At 45.5% G+C, this 27,487-nt stretch overlaps 1 protein-coding gene across 1 annotated transcript in view; it reads right to left on the bottom strand.

The window, feature by feature from the left end:
• The window catches only part of LOC111959594 (E3 ubiquitin-protein ligase pellino homolog 1-like), a 54,884-nt gene that overhangs the window by 2,082 nt on the left and 25,315 nt on the right, over window positions 1-27,487 (bottom strand). The window contains exons 3-4 of the mRNA XM_070436081.1: window positions 11,431-11,560; window positions 11,064-11,165 (exon numbers count right to left, since the gene is read on the bottom strand). Of these exons, the coding sequence (XP_070292182.1) occupies window positions 11,064-11,165; window positions 11,431-11,560 (232 nt within the window). The remainder of the gene's footprint in view (window positions 1-11,063; window positions 11,166-11,430; window positions 11,561-27,487) is intronic.

Below are 27,487 nucleotides of genomic sequence, written 5' to 3' on the forward strand. Positions count from 1 at the left end.
TCTAAATACAACCAAATATCTAGTATACATATATCTGTCACGTGTCTATGGAGGATCTTGGATGCCAACAGTGGCATTGGTAAAAGAGAGCTCACTAAAGTGCTACAATTGCCAATGCTTTAGATCTCGTTATTGAAGTTTCAGTGGTAAAAAAAGTCGTGTCGCCATCAGCCAACCCTTTTTGAAAAGAACTAAACTTCAACATCCCTGGATGAAGGCATCCAGGCGATCCAGAGGATCGATACAGAGACAGAATCATAATTGTAAAACTTGAATAGTAAGTGGTTGAACGGTAGAAAAAGACTCCTCAAGATCATAACTGCAAATTTGGAGTACAAATCACTGTGTAAATTAGACGTCAGAAGACCGAGAACACGGGCACATTAACATTACACACAAACATAAATATTAATATACAACATCGTGACCGGAAATGCAGGTACACAGGAAGATGATGAAGGTACGATTCATACCATATGAAAAGTCAATGTGTTTAGGCCAACACTCTTAATTGAGCAAAAATCCGATACTTGCCTTCAACACACTCGGACACAGTGTCAATGTCCGACAAGTTTCCCACCTTCAATTTTAGATCTGTTTCGCAGTCCTTGTACACGAGGTACAGCGAAGAGAAGAAAGTGAAATTGTGTTTTTATTATGTACTTCTTCCACTTCTTATTCACCTTATATTGTTTGAGTGTGGATTTGAGATAAATTAAGATAGGGTACATGTTGGGATTCATGATAAAAAAAGGTATAACCTTCGGTCAAAGCACTTTTTTAAACCTAATCCGGCCAAATATTAATTTACTAGGCCGTAGTTAACGAACGATGGTTATCAGTCTAACGAGAAAAGGAGGTACTTCCAAAACAGAGCGTAGCATGAGCATAAGTGATGCCTTGTTCTGCTACATATATACCTCATAAGTTCAGAATAGAAACCAAGAAAACCCGGTTAGTAAAATTCAGTCACACGCACACCAGCACACATCTCACAATGGAATTTTCTCAGAAAACATGACAATTGCCTGGTAGCACACAGGTTGCTAGCGTCTGGCATCGTACTGTAGAGCTTTGTCAATGGTGTAAACATGAACATAAATATACGTATCGAGAAACACAGCAAATTGCTAGATAAAAAGGTACTTGAATGAGAGGAACAACAAAAAAAGTATTCCGAGCTCTCCAAAATATTAGTTAAAAATCGTTTAACACAGTCCTTTAAGCGTTTTCCACCATTCACATTGGTTATCGATGGCCAGGGGTCATGTCTCCATTAGAAGACGCGCAAGAACAAGGATAGAAAACTAGTCTGAAACTGAGCGGACTACACTTTGGATTAGCTTCAAAAAAGAAACCAATAATGTTCATTACTGTTGCAAAAATGTTTTAAAAGGATGTTTTCGGGTTTGTGTCCCTAATGATCACAACCCATGGTATGTTTGTGAAAGCGTCAGTTGGGGTTTGGGGAAGAGGACCATCTTGCTCCATTAGGTTAGTCCAGGGGGGCCCTTGGAAGATGGAGCATCCCTAGAGGTAGCCGCGTCTCTACTGCCCGGCCAGTTTCGCTTATCCGCAAGCAGTACGGACAATGCGCGTGGAATGTGGTGACCTGTCGAGTGCAGAGCGGGATTCGGACTCCAGAACGCCTTGCCCCCTTTCTCACTAATCTCCCAGCACAGAGACTCACCAGGTGAGAGCTACCGCCATGATGACCTATGCATGGAGCGAGCCGCTACGATGAGTGTTCACCGCGAGCAATGCTCAGAGGCTCCGACAGGAGCCGCATAGATTGTGTTTGATCCAGTATGCATCCTACCGATATAATCACGCTGCTGCGTCTAGCGTCACCTATACAGTCATTCCCAGACGTTAACTGACGAGGAGACTGTGCTCTCTATAAACTCGCGGCCATGAGCTGTCAACTGACTTGTGTTATCCAGCAGGTCTGAGACTGCCTCCACCGAGCAATGGAGGCGATTCGTGCAGTGCGCACGCCGCGGGGACTGTCTCAGCGGACACCGAGAGACGCATACGGTAACGAGCGCACGCTCCGGATCATCATGATCTCACAGGACCCACAGATGTGCCACTGAGTGTTCCAAAGGCTTTCAAATATACACCATCTTCCCCGCACGCAGTGATCAGGCTAGTCCGCAGCGCACATATTGACTTATCCTCTCCCACACGTCTCATGAGGAGGTTAGGCCGTCGGGCTCCACTAGGTACATATCACGCAGAGCACTAGGTAGCTATCAGCACGGACGAAGAACCATTCTGTATCGCGCGAGGGGATAAAGGCCGAGGGACGACTGCACATTAACCAACAAGCGGAGCTGTAGACGAATAAAGCGTGAGCCACGCCCTGCTTCGCGGTCTATCCAAGTGATCTGAGAATTTTTCCACGAACACCGTGCCTTTTTGCAGTCATGTCCTAGTGTATGCTGAGATCTAGGCGTGAGTGATCTGTGACTCATTATTACGACGAGGATAAGATATACGGATTGCAGCTACCAGCTCCACTATGAACCATCGAGCCCTCGTGATGTTAAGGACACTACACACCACAGGTGAGGACGAAGGTTAGTAGCGCTCGCTCGGAACATCAGGTCGCAGTTTGTAGACCACTCCCGAGCGCATAGAGCAAACGTTTGCCACGTAGTCATTCGACGTTGTCTGCTGCGCTACCTGTGCTCCACGGCAGCACTACTGACAAGAAAAACTTACCAATACAACGCTTCATTAATCCAGACTCGCACCTCTTCTCTCGTTTCTTCCAGTTCTACCCGAGTCTCGATACTTCTTGAGAGAGACCACTAGGTAGCATCCCTGATGGTCTTCTGTGTGCTGAGTGACCGTACTTGGGCGTGTGTGTTGTGTGTGTGTGTGTGCTGTTGTCGTGTGTGTGTTCTGGGTGCTGTCGGTGCTGTACCTGGTATCTATCTCCAGTCGTATAGTACATACAATATCAGCAAACCAGATTGGCAAGATCATTAATCTCAAACACAATCACAAACAAAGCACGCTCCGAAGTCCCTCGTTTCGCTTCTGTCGTCTCAACACTTGATTTACCTCCCTCTATCGTCTTCCGAGCACTGAGGGTTGTCCTGTCCACCGATGGGGCCCTTGATAAATTGTCAATGTCTGCGCTGGAGAGCAGGCAGTCCATGGATCCCTCCACATCGCTTCTTTATCAGTCTCGTGGGGTAAGGGGGGACTCGCTGGGTTCTCCATTCAAGGCAGACTGTAATGTAAGTCGCTCCTTCAAACAACAAAATATTAAGGCATGAGGAGCTAGATTATCATGATACAGTAACTGGGCGATCATAGAATTAAGTAAGCCATTGAGAGCATGTGAGTATGCTAAAGTTAAGTAGAAGAGGCATAGACGGAGTAGAGATGGACATAGAGACAGACGGAGACAGTGAACAGAGACCACAGAGAAGAGACCGAGACAGTAACGAGATGCAGAGAGACAGAGGAGAACGGACTTGAGAAACAGAGAGCACTCTAGGTATGACTAGACAACGGCAGGAGAGGTAAAGTGGGTTGTCTCGAGAATAAAGTAAATACCCAATTCTCGAACGCTGAAGCTCGTCCCCTATCGTCCCTTCTTCTGTCTCTACCATTATCAAGCAATGGCTGTCTTGCTGTCATTCCCACTCCTCGGCAATGTCTTCGCATCGTGACCCTATCCCACTTGCACGTAGACCTTCCTTGGTGTTAGCCACACATGTACGAGCTGTTTTAGTAACTTGCGCCTACTTGTTACTAATCTGGACACAACACAACATCATCACGAACTATCACATCAACACCAAACACAGCATCGTCTCAGCACACACACACATCACAGACTACACATCCACCCCACAACACAATGACAGTGAGGTTGGGGTATGCTTCTGTTCGCACTGCATCGAGCAGCAGGGGATTCCTATGAGAATCTCCTCTCCGTGACTTCATACTAGCTTGAAATCCCTTCCAAAATCACTACCTGTCGTGGTCCCCTGCGAGAAAGGATCGCCACACACCCAAAATCCAACATGCATCAACACTAGAGCAATACTATCATACACACTGAGCAGTCACAGCTATGTGGATTACCACACCGTGCCAGGTAGCATTGCCTCATAATAGATCCAGGATGACACCTAGAGTAAAGAAGAAGTCACACACATCAACTCATCCACAATACAATACACGTCGACAAATATAGGAGTTAAAGATGCAATAGAGAACATTAGAGAGCACAACTTATTGCGTAGAATTCCCACAGGAAAAATGTCACAAGTACTATAAAAGCATGCAATACGGCTACAAATTCTCATAACTTATATTCAATGAGATCATCACGAGCTACAGAATGTATCTAATTCACCTTCTGAAAATTGTTTATAAGCAAGGTTCCTTTCACGCATGATATTAGCGCAAACATTCTTGATACACCATACTTGCAGGAGCATCTAATAGCATGTTCTTCACAGGAAAGCACATTTATAGGTAATAACCATGGCGATCAGCGGGAGCACGAAGTAAGAGGTTCGTAAGCTCCATGCTGCGAGAGAAGTCAGCTGTAGTGTGAACACATCAGTGGATTGTCTAGAGTTAAAGTTAGAGAAGATAGTTTAAAACCATTCAGAGTGATCTCTAGCTAGATCGATAAGTATGTAGCGAGCAAGAAATGTGTTACAACAAATCCACTGGCTGGTGGTGTCTAGTGCTCTAAAGGACGGTAGTCACACTATAGTACAGCAATGGCCATCACTACTAATGTTTGCGTGACAGATGACTCCTCACGAGAGAGGCATGAGCTCTTCCTAGTAACACCTCTATACGTACAACGCGTTATAAAGCACTACCACCCCACGCGCACTAGGCAAGACAGCCATATATTGCTGGACATACTATGTGGTTTTCGCCACTTACCATCGCGGAGATAGCGCAAATGGGACGCTAGTCCCAACACCCAAATAGAGACAAGCGTCGCCTAGATATTACACAGTACTGGAGTAGTTTCGTATGTTCTAATGTCTGATAAGCACCGCACGTGTCACTAGAAGACATTAGTGAGTGTAAAGTCGAGCAGAGAGGCGACTAAAGTAGTAACGCGATCTCAGGTCGCGCGGTCGCGCATGGGCTCTAGGTTAGAGAGTATGAGCGGATGCAGCTAGTGCGTGGTGTTTTGCTTGTATGGAAGAGACACGATGGGGTGGTCGCAGTTAGGGGGCTCCATGAGATATCTCCGCACCTTACAAATAATGATATTTTCTAGCTAACAAGAGACTGCATTCGTATGAGTCTTGTAAGCGAAAATGGTTTGCTCGACCACATTATCAGCTATTTAGTTATCGCTATCTTGAGCACTACTAGAGAGAGCGAGAGCTTATTGAGCAGCGTAGCCTCCAATATGTAACCCATTGTGCGTGGCTCATGACTGCGGCTGTTCGTAGACATCTGAGGTGTTCGGTCTGTTAATTCCATTCTGTCCTGATCACCCTGTTATTTGTGAGTTCAAAACAGGCTTATTGTCTGTCTGACGTTCTGATCCTACTTACCGTTAGCAAGCAAACCTAAATTCACTAAGAGCTGTTTACAACCAACACAGCCATAACAAGGGGGAACGGCCAGCCGAATCCTCAGCAATGAAGAGATACAACCCAGAGTTAGCACACAACAGACCACGCAGACAGAGAATAACAGAATCATTACGCTCCAAAAACGCACCCCGGGGTGACCTTGGAGTCCTCGCGTGCACCAGCCTGTCGAGACGAGGGTGCTATACCACAACGCCCATAGTGGCGCGCCACAAATACCAGCTGATGAGTAAGTAAAATAACACCGATACCCACACCCATGTATGACTTAGTACCCCACGCCCTGTGCATCACTACTACCACATCTGCGGCCATAGCCTCTTTCGACACAACTACGCAGCAGTGAGAATAAGTACATGAAAGAATAGTCAGACAAGACAGGACATATTCAGTGAAACACGCTTGTGCGTTCGCTAACATACCACACGTAATACAGTATTCCACACACACACGAGGTTGATACCTAACGCACGCGCTCCTTTGCACAAAGCATTACATCATATAAGTTTATCATTTATGGCTTTATATAATCGAAACATTAGACTCTCCCTCACATGAATCGACAACAACCAGGAAGAACAAACTCAGGCGCCGCATAAACTAGAACGAGACGCACATCTGTTACACACACAGGCTAGATCTGACAGATATTAGTCGAAGGTTCTTGCCATATCACTGAACACCAATCACCAAAGAAAATCGGCAGTCAGTATACCATGTAGTAAGAGAGGGATTTCGTCTAGAGATATGAGTGATAAAGTCAAACCCAACTACAACTGCCTCCCGAGCGACGATCATTATAAACAACAACTTCGATTCTGAGAGAGACCTACACGAGATGAGCTCCGTAGTAAGCAGGCGTAGATGCAGAGCGTGCTAGTAATACTTTCTTACGCTTATATGTGAGTTTAAGGGAGTCTGGCGGCTGCACCACGCTGGCAGAATGATGCTATGGAAATAACGCACTAAGCAAGCGCGAGAGACTGGCGTCCTGCATTCGAGATTACAACTGGGAGAGATGTCTAGATCTGGCCCTAATGAGCTCCCAGCCACTGCTGGCATCTGACTGTTGGCTCAGCACCGAAGATTATCTCACGTACGGACCACCACCACAGAGTCCTAAAGATAGAGCTCGCTAGTGGAGACATTACGCCGGAAAATCTGGATTGAAAATAGCTGACAGGAATACGCGTACTCAAATAGGAGAAGCGGGGCGCAGTGTAGATGTGAGAGAGTTATGTTCGCGCGCGAGAGAGAGGGTAGAGAGAGAGAGTGTGAAAGAGAGCAGCGCGCGCGCGGAGCGAGCGCGAGGAGGAGATGGAGCGAACTAAGTAGCAGAGCGTTGTTATTAGAGATAAGAATGGTCATCTCACTAGTTATCTGAATTAACATCTCTGAGTATCAGCTAAATTAAGTAATTGTGCTTCCTAGAATTAAGGACAACCACTATAAAGATAGTACTCTTTCCTCAAATTTATAGATGGCGCATAGAAACGTAACGTAAATCGACATGGATATCTCTATAGAGTGTGTACTAAATTTATTTGTAGGTAAATATTGCCTTAAAACGATGAATACCCAAAGATATGTGTCCTGCTTAGTGACGGCTAAGATAGATTCTCGCTCTGTACGTCCTTGTTATATGTGGTCTCAATATGCAATGCCAATGAGGGAGTGTATTCTCTTTTACTATAGATTGTATTGTCGCACTCTCTGAAGCACAGGCACACGCCATCTGTCTATCGTTTGACGACACGATGACCATGGTACAAATGAATGGAGCTTATAAGGTTAGAGGCTATGGCAAGAGTACATGGCAGACTCGCAAGGATCTGTGGGAGCTACTATGAGACTCCACAAAGAGACGAGATATGCGATCAAGGTATTGAAATATCAATGTAATTGGGAAAAGAATATGTGGAAATCATTTTCTAGTATATAAGATTAGAGTGAAGCTGTCATACGATGTGCATCAGCACAGTGATATACGTAATGGGAGAGTTATTCGAGGCGACCAGTAGAGCGCCAGTGGCCACCGCAAGACTGTGAGTTCTTCACTCTAGGCCTGTAATAGAGGCACATGAGTGGAGGACAGTGCGAAGACAGATGAGGCCTTGTGTTGCAGTTCTTTAGACCTTTCATTATGTGAATGTGAAGATACACAAATTGTCTGCACCGTAATCGTCACACAGCTAAGACGATTAATGTTCATGACTGAGCTGCTTCTTCCTACTTCTCCACACTGTCTCTGCTCTCGGCAGGTAACCACCTATTCACTTGTCGACGGTTAGAGCTATGCGCGTATATGTGTCACTAGGCGAGAGCTATTTTTCATACTGAGATCTCAGAGACAGCACGGTAGCTGAGTAGAGCATAATCTTCTGCTATAGTATTGAGCTGAAAACATCGTCTACTGAAATAGAAAACGAGATTATACTTCACCGTCGGCAGGATGGTGCCGAGAGACCTTTGCTGGAGATACGGAGAGTCATACCCTCAGCGGTAGCAACCATCTCTCGCGCACGTGATTATAATCAAGTTTGACCTATCAGGCAGCTATCATTATGCAGGTGTTATGTGACGCAATTGCATACAGGTGGTGCTCCAATGACACAATTTAGATAACATCATTTATGGGCACATTCGGTCTGGGAGCTTAATATGTATGCACGGAGGCACACGGGCACATATAGAGAGTATGAGAAGTGCTGAGCCAGCCATTAGCTCTGGTGCGACCATCAGATTCTCACTCTTGTATGTAGGTCCTCTACGCACCCATCTCCTGATACCTCACGCGAGAACAAACCGAGAGGAGAGAAAGAGAAGGATAGATACACCTAGATAGTATACACGAAGGAACAACTATGAGAGGCGAGTGAAGGGATGAGCAGTCCTCTTCTGGAGGCCAGCTCTTGAGATTGATTACAGCGAACCATCTTGGCCAGATTACAAGCTTCCAACATGAATTGTAAAGACAGCATGGTAGATACTAGCACTAATGCACAGAGTAGCGTCTGACGGTGTGCAAGCGACAGTCAGACACCCTCAGTGAGTGAAAATCCTCAGATAGAGGACTTCTTTCAAGTAGATTCTATTAAGAGTAACTCTACCCCTTCCTGCTAGTATGCAGTAGCGAGGTGTGGAGAAACAGCTAGAGGGAGCACGCAGAGGAGGTGCACGTCACGGTTTATGTGGAGATAGCGATGATGTGCGCTTCCAAGTGATAGCAGCTGCCAGCCCTGAGATAAAGCTCGGCACGCAGAACACGTATGAAGAGAGCGGGAGTCATGAAGCTAAATAATATCGAGTTAAGAGTTGATAGACAATTAGACGAGACCAGTGTATTCTCTTCTACATTCCATAAGAGTTCACAGAGACACAGCACAACCCGTAGGCCCCACTTGTCTATTCGACTGTCTGCCACTCATAGTGATATAAAGGCACGTAACACTACTGCCGGTAATATGCCAGCGAGTGCACATGTGGTATTCGTCAAGGATGTCGATCCAAAAATGTTATTGATGCAGTTTTAATGGACTCTTAATAAAACGTACATATGTGCTTGAGATCAACAGAACAGCCTTTACAGACAGAAGGGTCCATCTCTACCTCTCGTGGGAGAACTCGCCGTAGGCCTTAGTGTGTCTGTGTGGGTGTGTGTGTGTTTCTGTGTCTGTGTGTGTGTTTCTGTTCTGTGTGCTGTGTGTGTGTGCTGTGTGTGTGTGTGGTGTGGTGTCTGTGTCTTTGGTGTTTCTGTGTCTGTGTGTGTGTTGTGTGTGTGTGTGTGTGTGGTGTGTATGTGATGTGTGTGTGGTGTGTGTTTGTGGTGTGTGGTGTGTGTGTGTGTGTGGTGTGTGTGTGGTGTGTGTGTGTGTTGTGTCGTGTTGTGTGTGTAAGCACATGCCAGTGTGTGTGTGCGCTGTAGTGTACACTGTGTGTGTGTGTGTGTGTGTGTGTTGTGTGTGTGTTGTGTGGTGTGTGTGGTGTGTGTGTGTGTGTGCCAGTGTGTGTGTGCAAGCGTGCCAGTATGGTATATTACCTGTTTTCGGAGGCACTCCCAGTCTTGTGAAGAGCGAGGATGAACAGGGTTCGGTCTCTGGCGACCCCTTAGGAGGGCCTGTGTGTACGACAGAGTTCTACTTGACTGTAGTAAAACACCGTCAATGGCCGCCCAAGTCAAGAGAGGAAGCCGGCCAGAAGCTATCTCCACTCCCACTGTCAATCCACCCACTGGTTGGCCACCACGCCTGTCAATAACCCTGACAGACAACACAAGGAAGCGGGACCATGGCATGTGACCTTTGAGACTGTACAATGTGAAACTGTGTATCAGGTGTTGTGTGTCGTGTGTGTGTGTGTGTGGTGTGTGTGTGTTGAATGTGTGGTGTGTGTCGTGGTGTGGTGTGTGGTGCTGTGCTGTGTGTGGGTGTGTGTGTGTGTGGTTTAAAAATACTTGACACTGGCGGAGCGTAGCTACAGTCTGCAGAATAGCGTTTGTGAACGGTGGTTTGAAATTCTGAGTTCCTCGCAAACAGGCTCTTCACAGAGAACCCAGCAGGAAGACTGACCTTTTTACCTGATCTGGATGCTGCACACACACTCTGCATCAAGCTTGGATCATCTACACAGGGAGAACACACACACACACACACACACACAACACGGCGAGACACAATGACTTGTTTGCCCACACTTTTGTTTCCACATGTATGTAAGGTGAGAGAGAGAGAGAGAGAGAGAGAGAGAGAGAGAGAGAGGGAAGAGAGGGTGATGTGGGCTTATCAGAAAGAAATGGCAGGGTGCACCTGAGCCCCATACGGTCTCACTGCTTAACTGCCTGCTGAATCAGCTTCGAAAAGCCACAATGTAATTCGTCAAATCTGTACAATCTATACAGGATGTACAGCAGTGGCACTCGGTGAATTTCAAGATGAGGGAGGATGATACTTTTTTTATGAGCATGGCCTTATTTATATTACAGCATATTGGATGACTGTCATTCATATTACATTCACCCAGTTCAATGTAACAACAATAGGTTTAGGCTACTACATGATACTCAAATTTTCCCTATTCAACCTAGCCTATGAACGCTAGCCTTTTAGAGCATTTCATGTCTACAGATGTGACTGTTACGGGGCGATAGTCATTTAGACAGTTTACCTTGGCGTTCTTGGGCACAGGGATATTGGTGGTCTGCTTGAAACATGTAGGTGTTACAAACAGGGTCAGGTTGAAAATGTCAGTGAAGACACTTGCCAGCTGGTCAGCGCATGCTCTGCGTATGCTTCCTGGTAATCCGTCTGGCTCTGCGGCCTTGTGAATGTTAACCTGTTCAAAGGTCTTACTCACATCGGCTACGGCGAGCGTGATCACACAGTCGACCATGTGAGTTGGCAAGACAGCACAACAGATCTGGGACCAGGCTTGACTTGAGCAGTGAGGACACGCTGGGGACACACTCACCTGGAACATGTCTGTATTGCTGTCATGAGTGTACTCCACCACCACCGTCTGGGCCCGGGACAGAGTGTAGGAGATACTGTGCTGGTCCTTGTTGCTGATGGCCTGCAGGTGGTGAGGGAAAAGTTTGATGTTAGGAGTAGCAGGATGATGTCATTACCAATTACATTTACTTCAGGCGCCCCTGTTCTGAGTGGAGATATAATGCCTATTATAGAGAGAAGATTGTGTATTAGTGCAACAAGAGACAATGCCGTCACTATCGTCTTGTTTTTATCAAGCATACATTACAWTAWATAAGAGATTTTCTACGATTACAGAAATAAGTCTTAAATTCAAGCATACAGTATGACTCTTTCCTAGCTCCTACCTTGGCTGCCTGAGGTGTGCACGCCACGTGTACTGTGCTGGGTTTCACCCCGCTGGCCTTGGGTCTCCGGCACAGTGCAAAGCGGCTTTTCCGCCTCCCCCTGTCTCCGTTGGGTAGGGAGCCATTGTACCTGTGTAGACAAGAACACACCCCATATAAATTGACCATTTTAATCAAAACATCCTGGCAGTGGTATCCTAGCCTGGTGTTCCAGTCTGTTTCGTGCTTTAGCAAACTCCTCTCTGTATTAATATGGTGTCATACCATAGGATATAGAAGAGCAGTTGGCTATGGCACTTACAGTATGAGACCAGGCTAGGGGAAACCATTAAATGTGGGAAAAGGCCATCTTGAAAAGTTACAGTACAAAAGAAGCTGTTGATTGTTTGTTTCATCGTATAGGATATATATAGTGCATTCGGAAATTATTCAGACCCCTTGACGTTTTCCACATTTTGTTACATTATAGCCGTGTTCTAAAAAAACAGGTTTTCAGAAATGTTTGCAAATGTATTCAAAATAAAAAAACGAAATACCTAATTTACATAAGTATTCAGACCCTTTACAATGAGACTCGAAATTGAGCTCAGGTGCATCATGTTTTCAATGTTTTCATCCTTGAGATGTTTCTACAACTTGATTGGAGTCCACCTGTGGTAAATTCACTTGATTGGACATGATTTGGAAAGGCACACACCTGTCTATATAAGGTCCCACAGTTGACAGTGCATGTCAAAGCAAAAACTAAGCCATGAGGTCAAAGGAATTCAAGACAGGATTGTGTCGAGGCACATATCTTGGGAAGGGTAACAAAACATGTCTGCAGTATTGAAGGTCCCCAAGAACACAGTGGCCTCCATCATTCTTAAATGAAAGAAGTTTGGAACCACCAAGACTCTTCCTAGAGCTGGCCGCCTGGCCAAACTGAGCAATTGAGGGAGAAGGTCCTTGGTCAGGGAGGTGACCAAGAACCCAATGGTCACTCTGACATGGCTCCAGAGTTTCTGTGTGGAGATGGGAGAATCTTCCAGAAGGACAACGATCTCTGCAGCACTCCACCAATCCGGCTTTATGGTAGAGTGGCCAGACAAGAAAAAAAATGCACATGACAGCCCGCTTGGAGTTTGCCAAAAGGCACCTAAAGACTCTCATACAAACAAGATTCTCAGGTCTGATGAAACCAAGATTGAACTCTTTGGCCTGAAAGCCAAGCATCACGTCAGGAGGAAACCTGGCACAATCCCTAAGGTGAAGCATGATGGTGGCAGCATCATGCTGTAGGGATGCTTTTCAGTGGCAGGGACTGGGAGACTAGTCAAGATGGATGGATAGATGGAGTAAAGTACTGAGAGATCCTTCAAGAAAACCTGCTCCAGAGCGCTCAGGATCTCAGACTGGGGCGAAGGTTCACCTTCCAACGGGACAACGACCCTAGTCTCTGAATGTTCTTGAGTGGCCCAGCCAGACCCCGGACTTGAACCCGATCAAACATCTCTGGAGAGACCTGAAAATAGCTGTTCAGTGACGCACCCCACCCAACTTGACAGAGCTTGAGTGGGAGAAAAGAATTGGAGAAACTCCCCAAATACAGATGTGCCAAGCTTGTAGCGTCATAGCCAAGAAGACTTAAGGCTGTAATCGCTGCCAAAGGTGCTTCAACAAATTACTGAGTAAAAAGTCTGAATACGTATGTAATATTTAATGATTTTTTTATACATTTGCAAAAATTTCTAAAACTGTGTTTTTGCTTTGTCATTATGGGGTACTGTGTGTAGATTGATGAGGAAAATTAGCGGATTCGGCTATTTCAGCCACACCCGTTGCTGACAGATGTATAAATTCGAGCACACAGCTATGAAATCTCCATAGACAAACATTGGCAGTAGAATGGCCCTTACTGAAGAGCTCAGTGACTTTCAACGTGGCACCGTCATAGGATGCCCCCTTTCCAACAAGTCAGTTCATAAAATTTCTGTCCCACTAGAGAAGCGCCGGTCAACTGTAAGTGCTGTTATTGGGAAATATAAACGTCTAGGAGTAATGGCTCAACCGCAAAGTGGTAGGCCACACAAGCTCACAGAACGGGGCCGCCGAATGCTGAAGCATGCAGCGTGTAAAAAAACGTCTGTCCTCGGTTGCAACACTCACTACAGAGTTCCAAACTACCTCTGGAAGCAACATCAGCACAATAACTGTTCGTTGGGAGCTTCATGAAATGACATGGGCTTGCTCCTACCTATCTCTCCGATCTGGTCCTGCCGTACATACCGACACGTACGCTATGGTCACAAGATGCAGGCCTCCTTATTGTCCCTAGAATTTCTAAGCAAACAGCTGGAGGCAGGACTTTCTCCTATGGAATGGTCTGCCTATCCATGTGAGAGACGCAGACTCGGTCTCGACCTTTAAGTCTTTATTGAAGACTCATTTCTTCAGTAGGTCCTATGATGAGTGTAGTCTGGCCTAGGGGTGTGAAGGTGAAAGGAAAGGCACTGGATCGACGAACCGCCCTTGCTGTCTCTGCCTGGCCGGTTCCCCTCTCTCCACTGGGATTTTCTGCCTCTAACCCTATTACGGGGGCTGAGTCACTGGCTTACTGGTGCTCTTCCATGCCGTCCCTAGGAGGGGTGCGTCAATTGAGTGGGTTGAGTCACTGACGTGATCTTCCTGTCCGGGTTGGCGCCCCCCTCGGGTTCGTGCCGTGGGGGAGATCTTCGTGGGCTATACTCGGCCTTGTCTCAGGGTAGTAGGTTGGTGGTTGAAGATATCCCTCTAGTGGTGTGGGGGCTGTGCTTTGGCAAAGTGGGTGGGGTTATATCCTGCCTGGTTGGCCCTGTCCGGGGGTATTGTCGGACGGGGCCACAGTATCTCCCGACCCCTCCTCTCTCAGCCTTCAGTATTTATGCTGCAATAGTTTGTGTCGGGGGGCTAGGATCAGTCTGTTATATCTGGAGTATTTCTCCTGTCTTATCTGGTGTCCTGTGTGAATTTAAGTATGCTCCCTCTATCTCTTTCTCTCAGAGGACCTGAGCCCTAGGACCATGCCTCAGGACTACCTGGCCTAATGACTTCTTGCTATCCCCAGTCCACCTGGCCGTGCTGCTGCTCCAGTTTCAACTGTTCTGCCTGCGGCTATGGGACCCTGACCTGTTCACCGGACGTGCTATCTTGTCCCGGACCGGTGTTTTCAACTCTCTCTCTCTCTCTGCTGTCTCTAACTCTGAATGATCGGCTATGAAAAGCCAACTGACATTTACTCCTGAGGTGCTGACCTACAACCCCTGTAAATTCTTATTATTTGACCCTGTTGGTCATCTATGAACGTTTGAACATCTTGGTCATGTCCTGTAATAATCTCCACCGGCACAGCCAGAAGAGGACTGGCCACCCTCAGAGCCTGGTTCCTCTCTAGATTTCTTCCTAGGTTCCTGCCTTTCTAGGGAGTTTTTCCTAGCCACCATGCTTCTACATCTGCATTGCTTGCTGTTTGGGGTATTAGGCTGGGTTTCTGTATAGCACTTTGTGACATCGGCTGATGTAAAAAGGGCTTTACAGATACATTTGATTGATTGATTGGTTTCCATGGCCGAGCAGACGCACACAAGCCTAAGATCACCATACGCAACGCCAAGTGTCGACTAGAGTGGTGTAAATCTCTCCGCCAATGGACTCTGGAGCAGTGGAAACGCGTTCTCTGGAGTGTCTGGCAGTCCGACGGATGAATCTGGGTTTGGCGGATGCCATGATAACGCTACCTGCCCAAATGCATATGCCAACTGTAAAGTTTGGTGGAGGAGGAATAATGGTCTGTGGCTGATTTTCATGGTTCGGTCTAGGCCCCTTAGTTCCAGTGAAGGGAAATCTTAACACTACAGCATACAATGACATTCTAGACGATTCTGTGCTTCCAACTTTGTGGCAATAGTTTGGGGAAGGCCCTTTCCTGTTTCACCATGACAATGCCCCCGTGCACAAATTGAGGTCCATACATAATGGTTTGACCAGATCGGTGTGGAAGAACTTGACTGACCTCCACAGAGCCCTGACCTCAACCCCATCAAATACCTTTGGGATGAATTGGAATGTCGACTGCGAGCCAGGCCTAATCGCCCAACATCAGTGCCCAACCTCATTAATGCTCTTGTGGCTGAATGGAAGCATATCCCCGCAGCAATGTTCCAACATCTAGTGGAAAGCCTTCCCAGAAGAGTGGATGTTGTTATTGCAGCAAAGGGGGGACCCACTCCATATTAATGACCATGATTTTGGAATGAGTTGTTCGACGAGCAGGTGTCCACATATGTTTGGCCACGTAGTGTACATTTTTATTTTTATATGTGAAAATAAGACTATGCAAAATAAGACTATGCTAACTAAGTGTCTGAACACAACTAAAACAAATAGTTTAACCACTGTAAACCCATTTAAAAGGGAAATTAATGAAAACTATAGATGTGCCCTTGAGCAAGGCACCTAACCCTAATTGCTCCTGTAAGTCGCTCTGGATAAAAGTGTCTGCTAAATGACTAAAATGTAAATGTAATGAAGTCATTCGATCCACTTCTAAAATAAAGTGACCACTGAGAGGGGCCGACTGTCTACTTTACTGTTATTCCTTGGTGGAATAGGGTCACACTCCAGCGTTGGGTTTGTTGCAGTCAGATCACCATTAAAACAAGGCCCAATCAGAGGAGCTCAGCTACGAGGTTATCTTTTGGTCGCTTACCCCTGCCAGCATCTGCCGTGTAAACATTCAACTTTCAGACAGTACGGTTGAGCGAGTGCAACGATTTCATTGGGAAATGAGGGCTTTCCTGTTGCTTCATCGAAAGGAGGCAGCTACCTACTTTTCCTGGACAAGCTGAACTATTACGACTGTATTATCTAATTTCACGTCTTAATTGGTAGCATTAAATCCAGTGCTAACTGACACAACCAATGCTTTTGTTAACTACTTGGAACTGCAAAAAGAAAGTAGTCTATGACCACCTAATTGTCAGTTGAACGTTGTTTTCTTTTCAGACCGTTCTACTGCTGAATACAACGTGAACGTGACAGAATACTTTCGAAGTCACAACAACCACCAACAACTYAGCTCACATCCTCCCTCTCTCCGCGCCACATAGGCTACATTCTCCTTTGTCCGAAAAAACTGCTTACACTCAGGAAGCCAGCAGCTCTTTGTTTACCCTCACTGTGGCTGAGTTGCCGTGTACATTTAACTGGATTTAGATAGAACCACCCTGCTCCCCCTTTCAAAAAGAAACAAAACTGCCCAGTTCAAATATTGTAAATTAACATGTACCATTGTGTCTGTTGGAAGTTGGAACAATGTGGTTCACATTTAGAGCATAATTGCTGACTTGCATTTATTTCAAAGAACCTCCACGTAGCACAGTTGTAGCATACCACAGTTGCCAATACGTAACTTAACATGTACAGTGCCTTCAGAAAGTATTCACATCCCTTGACTTTTTCCACATTTTGTTGTGTTATTTTTATTACTGGTCTACACACAATGCAACATAATGTCAAAGTTGAATTATGTTATACAATTTTTACAAATTAATAAAAAATGAAAAGCTGAAATGTCTTGTGTCAATAACTACTCAACCCTTTTTTATGGCAAACCTAAATACATTCCGAAGTAAAAAATTGGTTAACAAGTCACATAATAAGTTGCATGGACTCACTCTGTGTGCAATTATAGTGTTTAAAATGATTTTTAAATGACTACCTAATTTCTGTACTCCACACATACAATTATGTGTAACGTCCCTCAGTCGAACAGTGAACTTCAAACTCATATTCAACCACAAAGACCATGGAGTAGATGGGGGGAAGGGGGGGGGGGTCGAAGCAGACATTGAATATCCCTTTGAGCATGATGAAGTTATAATATTACACTTTGGATGGTGTATCAATACACCCAGTCACTACAAAGATAAAGGCGTCCTTCCTAACTCAATTGCCAGAGAGGAAGGAAACCGTTCAGGGATTTCACCATGAGGCCAATGGTGACTATAAAACAGTAACAGAGTTTAATTGCTGTGATAGGAGAAAACTGAGGATGGATCAACAACATTGCAGTTACTCCACATACTAAGCTAATTTACAGAGTGAAAGAAGGAAGCCTGTACAGAATAAAAATACTCCAAAACATGCATCCTGTTTGCAACAAGGTACTAAGTAACTAACAACTATCAAGGCACTGTAAAAAATGTGGCAATGCAATTAACTTCTTGTCCTGAAWACTGAGTGTTCTGTTTGGGGAAAATCCAATACAACACATTACTGAGTACCACTCTCCATATATTCAAGCATAGTGGTGACTGCATCATGTTATAGGTATGCTTGTAATCGTTAAGGACTGGGGAGTTTTTCAGGATAAAAAAGAGGTGGAATTGAGCTAAGCACAGGTAAAATCTTAGAGGATAGCCTGGTTCAGTCTGCTTTCCACCAGACACTGGAAGATGAATTCACCTTTCAGCAGGACAATAACCTAAAACAAAAGGCCAAATCTACACTGGCGTTGCTTACCAAGAAGACAGTGAATGTTCTTGAGTGGCCGAGTTACAGTTTTGACTTATATTTGCTTGAAAATCTRTGGAAAGACCTGAAAATGGTTGTCGAGCAATGATCAACAACCAATTTGACAGAGCTTGAAGAATTTTGAAAATAATAATGGCCAAATGTTGCACAATCCAGGTGTGGAAAGCTCTTAGAGACTTACCCATAAATACTCACTGCTGTAATCGCTGCCAAAGGTGATTGTAACATGTATTGGCTCAGGGGGTTGAATACTTATCTAATCAAGATATATACATTTTTCTTCCACTTTGACATTACACATTATTTTGTGTAGATCGTTGACAAAAAAATGCATATTAAATCAATTTTAATCCCACTTTGTAACACAAAAAAATGTGGAATAAGGGGTGTGAATACTTTTGGAAGGCACTGCATGTTGCTATGCATTGAACAGGACTGTTTCAAACCACAAAAAACCTATTGCACCACATGACCATTGCTGTTCCATCCAGGTAACGGTCCTGGAGATTTACATGGGTGTTCAGGCTTTCATTCCAGCCCTGCAGTAACACACCCAATTTCTTTAATCGTGTCCAGACTGCTTCAAGATGTCCACCATTGTTCCTGTACCCAAGAAAGGGAATGTAACTGAACTAAATGACTATCGCCCCGTAGCACTCACTTCTTTCATCATGAAGTGCTTTGAAAGGCTAGTTATGGGTCATATCACCTCCACCTTGCCCGACAACCTAGACCCCATACAATTTGCATACCACCTCAACAGATCCACGGACGAAGCAATGGCCATTTCCYKGCACACTGCCCTATCCCACCTGTACAATAGAAATACTTATGTGAGACAACAGCTCAGTCTTCAACACCCTAGTGCCCTCCAAGTTCATCACTAAGCTGAGGGCCCTGGGTCTGTACCCCTCCCTGTGCAACTCTTAGCTGGCCGACCCCAAGTGGTGAAGGTAAGCAACAACACCTCTGACACACTGATCCTCAACACTGGGGCCCCACAGGGGTGTGTGCTCAGCCCTCTCCTGCACTCCCTGTTCATCCATGACTGCGTGGCTACGCAAGTCTCCAACTCAATCCTCAAGTTTGCTGACAAGACAACAGTGGTAGGCCTGATTACCAACAATGACGAGACAGCCTACAGGAAGGAGGTGAGAGCCCTGGCGGAGTGGTGCCAGGAGAATAATCTTTCCCTCAACGTCAACAAAACAAAGGAGCTGATCGTGGTCTACAGGAGACAGCAGAGAGATCACGCCCCCATCCACATCGACGGGGCCGCAGCCGAGAAGGTCAAAGGCTTCAATTTCCTTGGCGTGCACATCACTGACGACCTGAAATGGTCCCTTCACACAGAAAGTGTGGTGAAAAGCATTTTGGCTATGCCGATAGGAACCTCACAAAGTTCTACAGATGCACCATTGAGAGCATTCTGTCGGGCTGTATCACCACCTGGTACGGCAATTGCACTGTCCACAACCGCAGAGCTCTCCAGAGGATGGTGCAGTCGGCCAAACGCATCATCGGGGGCACACTGCCAGCCCTCCAGGATGTCTACAGCACCCGGTGTCACAGGAAGGCCAAGACGATCATCAAGGATCTCAGCCACCCAGGCCATGGCCCGTTCACCCCGCTACCATCTAGAAGGTGGAAACAGTACAGGTGCATCAAAGCTGGGACCGAGACACTGTTAATTAAACAGCTTCTATCTCCAGGCCATCAAAATGTTAATCTAGCCGGCCTCCACCCAGTACCCTAACCTGAACCTTAGTCACTGTTACTAGCTAGCTACCACCCGGTACTCTACCCTGCACCTTAGAGACTGCTTTGTCCTACGTACATAGAGTCATTGAACACTGGTTACTTTAATAATGTTTACATGGTCTGTCCGTGATAAAGAGATGCTCTGCTATTTTTAAACCACACTCCTGCAGGGTCTAGTTTTATCTTATCTTGATTATTGCCCAGTCATATGATCAGGTGCTGCAAAGAAGGACCTAGAAAACCACAGCTGACCCATAGAGCAGCACGTCTTGCTCTTCACTATAATCAGAGGGCTAATATCAATACTATGCATGCCAGTTTCTCTTAGCTAAAAGTAGAGGAGAGACTGACTGCATCAATTCTTCTTTTCATAAGAAAATTCTAAATGGTTTGCATAGTCAACTTACACACAGCTCTGACACACACACTTACCCCACCAGACATGTCACCAGGGGTCTTTTCACAGTACCCAAATCCAGAACAAATTCAAAAAAAAGTACAGTATTATATAGAGCCATGATTGCATCGAATTCCCTTCCATCTCAGATTGCTCAAATGAACAAGAAACCTGGTTTAAAAAAAACAGAAACGGCAACACATCACCGCACTATGCCTCTCCCCTATTTGACCTAGATATTTTGTGTGTATGTACTGAAATGTAGGCTACGTGTGATATTTAAAATGTAAACTCAGCAAAAAAAGAAACGTCCCTTTTTCAGGACGCTGTCTTTCAAAGATAATTTGTAAAAATCCAAATAACTTCACATTTGTAAAGGATTTAAACAATGTTTCCCATGCTTGTTCAATGAACCATAAACAATTAATGAACATGCACCCGTGGAACAGTTGTTAAGACACTAACAGCTTACAGATGGTAGGCAATTAAGGTCACAGTTATGGAAACTTAGGACACTAAAGAGGCCTTTCTACTGACTCTGAAAACCCCAAAAGAAAGATGCCCAGGGTCCCTGCTCATCTGTGTGAACGTGCCTTAGGCATGCTGCAAGGAGGCATGAGGACTGCAGATGTGGCCAGTGCAATACATTTCAATGTCCGTACTGTGAGACGCCTAAGACAGCGCTACAGGGAGACAGGACGGACACCTGATCGTCCTCACAATGGCAGACCACGTGTAACAACACCTGCACAGGATCGGTACATCTGAACATCACACCTGCGGGACAAGTACAACAACTGCCCGAGTTACAGCAGGAACGCACAATCCCTCCATCAGTGCTCAGACTGTCCGCAATAGGCTGAGAGAGACTGGACTGAGGGATTGTTGTAAGGCAGGTCCTCACCAGACATCACCGGCAACAACGTCGCCTATGGGCACAAACCCACCATCGCTGGACCAGACAGGACGGGCAAAAAGTGCTCTTCACTGATGTGTTGCGCTTTTGTCTCACCAGGGGTGATGGTCGGATTCGCGTTTATCGTTGAAAGAAAGAGCGTTACACCGAGGCCTGTACTCTGGAGCGGGATCGATTTGGAGGTGGAGGGTCCGTCATGGTCTGGGGCAGTGTGTCACAGCATCATCGGACTGAGCTTGTTGTCATTACAGGCAATCTCAACGCTGTGCTTTACAGGGAAGACATCCTCCTCCCTCATGTGGTACCCTTCCTGCAGGCTCATCCTGACATGACCCTCCAGCATGACAATGCCACCAGCCATACTGCTCATTCTGTGCGTGATTTCCTGCAAGACAGGAATGTCAGTGTTCTGCCATGGCCAGCCAACAGCCCGTATCTCAATCCCATTGAGCACGTCTGGGACCTCTTAGATCAGAGGGTGAGGGCTAGGGCCATTGCCCCCAGAAATGTCTGGAAACTTGCAGGTGCCTTGGTGGAAGAGTGGGGTAACATCTCACAGCAAGAACTGGCAAATCTGGTGCAGTCCATGAGGAGGAGATGCACTGAAGTACTTAATGCAGCTGGTGGCCACCCCAGATACTGACTGTTACCCCTTTGTTCAGGGACACATTATTACATTTCTGTTAGTCACATGTCTGTGGAACTTGTTCAGTTTATGTCTCAGTTGTTGAATCTTGTTATGTTCGTACAAATATTTACACATGTTAAGTTTGCTGAAAACAAAGGCAGTTGACAGTGAGAGGACGTTTCTCTTTTTGCTGAGTTTATATAGTACCAGTCAAAAGTTTGGACACACCTACTAATTCAAGAGTTTTTTGTCAAATGTTCTACATTGTAGAATAATAGTGAAAACACCAAAACTATGAAATAACACATATGCAATCATGTGGTAACCAAAAAATGTTAAACGAATCAAAATATATTTTATATTTAAGATTCTTCAAATAGCCACCCTTTGCCTTGATGACAGTTTTGCACACTCTTGGTATTATCTCAACCAGTTCCATGAGGTAGTCACCTGGAATGCATTTAAATTAGAAGGTGTGCCTTGATAAAAGTTAATTAGTGGAATTTCTTTCCTTCTTAATGCGTTTGAGCCAATCAGTTGTGTTGTGACAAGGTATACAGAAGATAGCCCTATTTGGTAAAAGACAAAGTCCATATTATGGCAAGAACAGCTCAAATAAGCAAAGAGAAACGACAGTCCATTATTACTTTAAGACATGAAGGTCAGTCAATCCGGAAAATGTAAAGTTTCTTCAAGTGCAGTCGCAAAAACCATCAATGATGAAACTGGATCTCATGAAGACCGCCACAGAAAAGGAAGACCCAGAGTTTGCTCTGCTGCAGAGGATAAGTTCATTAGAGTTAACTGCACCTCAGATTGCAGCACAAATAAATGCTTCACAGAGTTCAAGACACATCTCAACATCAACTGTTCAGAGGAGACTGAGTGAATCAGGCCTTCATGGTCAAATTGCTGCAAAGAAACCGCTACCAAAGGACACCAATAATAAGAAGAGACTTGCTTGGGCCAAGAAACACGAGCAAGGGACATTAGACCGGTAGAAATCTGTCCTTTGGTCTGATGAGTCCAAATTTGAGATTTTTGGTTACAACCACTGTGTCTTTGTGAGACAAAGAGTAGGGGAACGGATTATCTCCGCATGTGTGGTTCCCACCGTGAAGCATGGAGGAGAAGGTGTGATGGTCTGAGGGTACTTGCTGGTGACACTGTTTGTGATTTATTTAGAATTCAAGGCACACTTAACCAGCATGGCTACCACAGCATTCTACAGCGATACGCCATCCCATCTGGTTTGCGCTTAGTGGGACTATCACTTGTTTTTCAACAGGACAATGACCCAAAACACACCTCCAGGCTGTGTAAGGGCTATTTGACCAAGGAGAGTGACAGAGTGCTGCATCAGATTACCTGGCGTCCACAATATCCTGACCTCAAACCAATTGAGATGGTTTGGGATGAGTTGGACCGCAGAGTGATAGAAAAGCAGCCAACAAGTGCTCAGCATATGATTCAGCCATGATTCTATCTTATGTAGCAACATTTGAAATTGTGTTTTTACATTGGATAAAAGTAGAGACGCAGAGCTACAAMATGGTATATCATACACTGCATTTGAGGAACAATGGGAAAGTCATTCTGATTTGAAAATTGATAAACTTGTAACTCCACTTTTTGAGAAAATGGCCGTAGAATGTTTCGGTTCACCTACTGGAGAGCTCTTTTGTCTACACCCATTCATGTGCTAAAGGTCATGTAGTGTGGTGAAGATTAAGACTAAAAGTGGTAAAAGTAGTAGCCTACAATAAGGAAAAATTCCAGGTAAACAGAAAGTGTCCAGATAAATTAGATAATATTAGTTGATGCTTACCCAGACACACTTGTCTAAATTGATGGGTCATGTGAAAGAAATGCTCTAACCCCCAGCCACATCTTGCTAAGTGGATGGGTCTCTACAGAAAGTGTAAACAGTACAGCGAAATGGTTACTTGCATAGTAGCAATATCAAAAATAGATAGTGTCAATATAAATAACAAAATAACAAGTGTCAATGCCAGTAGAGAAAGAACAAAATAATATACCGTATGTACAATAACAATATCAATAACAATATCAGTGATACTGGTGATAGATGAGGTAGTTATATGCATACCATCACAAGTGGCTGAGCAGCAGGATAAAAAAATAAAAATTGTAGCAGCAACATATATGTTAGGAGTGAGTCATGTGAATGTCCATAGAGGCMCTGCAGATAGTGCTGATGACTGGGAACTCTCCCCCAGTGATGAACTGGTCCGTACGAACCACGCATGAACAAGGGACTCTATATTCGGATAGCCTGTTTCTGTCCTGCCCTTGACTTTGGTGCAGAGCATGTGATGTCAATAGCCTCTTCGTCACAACACTCCCTGATCTTCTCAAAAAGATGAGTTTGTCTAGCTGTGTCCAGTCCAGGTGGTGCTTGTACAGGCAGACCATCTACGKGAGGAAGAATGTCAGCGTTGCGCAGCAGCTGAAACCTGGTCCCGAAAGTCTGAACGCTCCTTGGCGACAACAATACCAGGCTCCAGAGCAATGAAGCTGTAAAATAGGAAATAACCAACAAAAATTTGACGACATTACAACCTTGCATGACATCAATTCACCTCCCAAGAAGAATAACCTCATATAATGCAAGGAAAATGATATTCACCTGAAGTGCTGGTACTGCTTGATCTGTGGCAGCGTCCTGAAGTACGGAGTCAGGTGTTGTTGCCAGCCATAGCTTTCCACCAGCACTGTACCATCCTCCAGTCCAACAAGCTGTGGGATGTTGACCACTGTCACAGTACTGTCCTTCACAACACCAGCAATCTCCGACAAAGTGTTCACTCTGGTCTTGAGATGGCAGCAGCTTTCCACCAAAATATTTGTGTCCTGGGTGGAGTCCTGGTAATACTATTGCATTATCCTCTGCGTAGTTGTTGATGAAGTTCACAACTCGCTGCAAGTCCTCATGCTTCAGGTGTAGCTCTCTTTTGACGGGAGGCATTAGACCAAGGCTCTCCAACCCTGTTCCTGGAGAGCTATCGTCCTGTAGGTTTTCGCTCCAACCCTAATATAGCGCACCTGATTCTAATAATTAGCTAGTTGATAAGATTAATCAGGTTAATTACAACTGGTGTTGGAGTGAAAAACCTACAGGAGGGTAGCTCTCCAGGAACAGGGTTGGAGAGCCCTGCATTAGACCATTCTCCTTGTATGACTGGTGGAGCCCTTAACCAACAATAAAGGGGGAGGGCAATGCAAATAGTCTGGGTAGCCATTAGATTAGATGTTCAGTAGTCTCATAGCGTGAGGGTAGAAGCTGKTTAGAAGCCTCTTGGATCTAGACTTGGCGCTCCGGTACCGCTTGCCGTGCAGGAGCAGAGAGAACAGTCTATGACTAGGGTGGCTGGAGTCTTTTGACAATTATTAGRGCCTTTCTCTGACACAGCCTGGTATAGAGGTCCTGGATGGCAGGAAGCTTGGCCCCGGTGATGTACTGGGCCGTACGCACTACCCTCTGTAGCGTCTTGCGGTAGGAGGCCGAGCAGTTGCCATACCATGCAGTAATGCAACCAGTCAGGATGCTCTCGATGGTGCAGCTGTAGAACCTATTGAGGATCTGAGGACCTATGCCAAATCTTTTCGGTCCCTGACGGGGAATAGGTTTTGTCATGCCCTCTTCACCACTGTCTTGGTGTGCTTGGACCATGTTAGTTTGTTGGTGATGTGGACACCAAGGAACTTGAAGCTCTCAACCTGCTCCACTACAGCCCGGTCGATGAAAATGGGGGCGTGATCGGTCCTCCTTTTCCTGTAGTCCACAATCATGTCTTTAGTCTTGATCACGTTGAGGGAGAGGTTGTTGTCCTGGCACCACACAGCCAGGTATGACCTCCTCCCTATAGGCTGTCTCATTGTTGTCGGTGACCAAACCTACCACTGTTGTGTCATCAGCAAAATGATTGATGGTGTTGGAGTCGTGCCTGGCCGTGCTGTCATGACTGAACAGGGAGTACAGGAGGGGAMAGAGCACGCACCCCTGAGGGGCCCCCGTGTTGAGGACCAGCGTGTGGATGTGTTGTTACCTACCCTTACCACCTGGAGGCGGCCTGTCAGGAAGTCCAGGATCCAGTTGCAGATGGAGGTGTTTAGTCCCAGGGCCCTTAGCTTAGTGGTGTGCTTTGAGGGCACTTTGAGGGTGTTGAACGCTGAGCTGTAGTCAATGAATAGCATTCTCACATAGGTGTTCCTTATGTCCAGGTGGGAAAGGGCAGCGTGGAGTGCAATAGAGATTGCATCATCTGTGGATCTGTTGGGGCGGTATGCAAATTGGAGTGGGTCTAGGGTTTCTGGGATAATGGTGTTGATGTGTGCCACGACCAGTCTTTCAAAGCACTTCATGGCTACCGGCGTGAGTGCCCTGGTCGGTAGTCATTTAGGCAAGTTACCTTAGTGTTCTTGGGCACAGGGACTATGCTGGTCTGCTTGAAAGATGTTGGTATTACAGACTCAGACAGGGAGAGGTTGAAAATATCAGTGAAGACACTTGCCAGTTGGTCAGCGCATGCTCGGAGTACACGTCCTGGTAATCTGTCTGTGAATGTTGACCTATTTAAAGGTCTTACTCACGTCGGCTGAGGAGAGCGTGATCGAACAGTCGTCCGGAACAGCTGATGCTCTCATGCATGTTTCAGTGTTACTTGCCTCGAAGCGAGCATATAATTAATTTAGCTCGTCTGGTAGGCTCGTATCACTGGGCAGCTCTTGGCTGTGCTTCCCTTTGTAGTCTGTAATAGTTTGCAAGCCCTGCCACATCCGACAACCATCGGAGCCGGAGTAGTACGATTTGATCTTAGTCCTGTATTGACGCTTTGCCTGTTTGATCGTCGGAGTGCACAGCAGGATTTCTTATAAGCTTCTGGGTTAGACCCGCTCCTTGAAAGCGGCAGCTCTACCCTTTAACTCAGTGCAGATGTTGTCTGTAATCCATGGCTTCTGGTTGGGGTATGTACGCACAGTCACTGTGGGGACGACGTCATCGATGCACTTATTGATGAAGCCAGTGACTGATGTGGTGTACTCCTCAATGGGATCGGAAGAATCCCGGAACATATTCCAGTCTGTGCTAGCATAACCGTCCTGTAGCTTAGCATCTGCTTCATCTGACCATTTTTTTATTGACCGAGTCACTGGTGCTTCCTGCTTTAATTTTTGCTTATAAGTAGGAATCAGGAGGATAGAATTATKGTCAGAATTATGGTCAGATTTGCCAAATGGAGGGCGAGGGAGACCTTTGTACGCGTCTCTGTGTGTGGAGTAAAGGTGGTCTAGAGTTTCTTTCCCTCTGGTTGCACATTTAACATGCTGGTAGAAATGAGGTAAAACGGATTTAAGTTTCCCTGCATTAAAGTCCCCGGCCACTAGGAGKGGCATCTCTGGATGCGCGTTGTCCTGTTTGCTTATGGTGGTATACAGCTCATTGAGTGCGGTCTTAGTACCGGCATAGTTCTGTGGTGGTATGAAAAATACAGATGAAAACTCTCTTGGTACAGTTGAAGTCGGAAGTTTACATACAACTTAGCCAAACACCATTAAACTCAGTTTCACAATTCCTGACATTTAATCCTAGTAAAAATGCCCTGTCTTAGGTCAGTTAGGATCACCACTTTATTTTAAGAATGTGAAATGTCAGAATAATAGTAGAGAGAATTATTTATTTCAGCTTTAATTTCTTTCACCACATTCCCAGTGGGTCAGAAGTTTACATACACTCAATTAGTATTTGGTAGCATTGCATTTAAATTGTATATCTTGGGTC

The sequence above is a fragment of the Salvelinus sp. IW2-2015 genome, linkage group LG1, assembly GCF_002910315.2.
Source record: "Salvelinus sp. IW2-2015 linkage group LG1, ASM291031v2, whole genome shotgun sequence".
Taxonomy (NCBI): Eukaryota; Metazoa; Chordata; class Actinopteri; order Salmoniformes; family Salmonidae; genus Salvelinus; species Salvelinus sp. IW2-2015.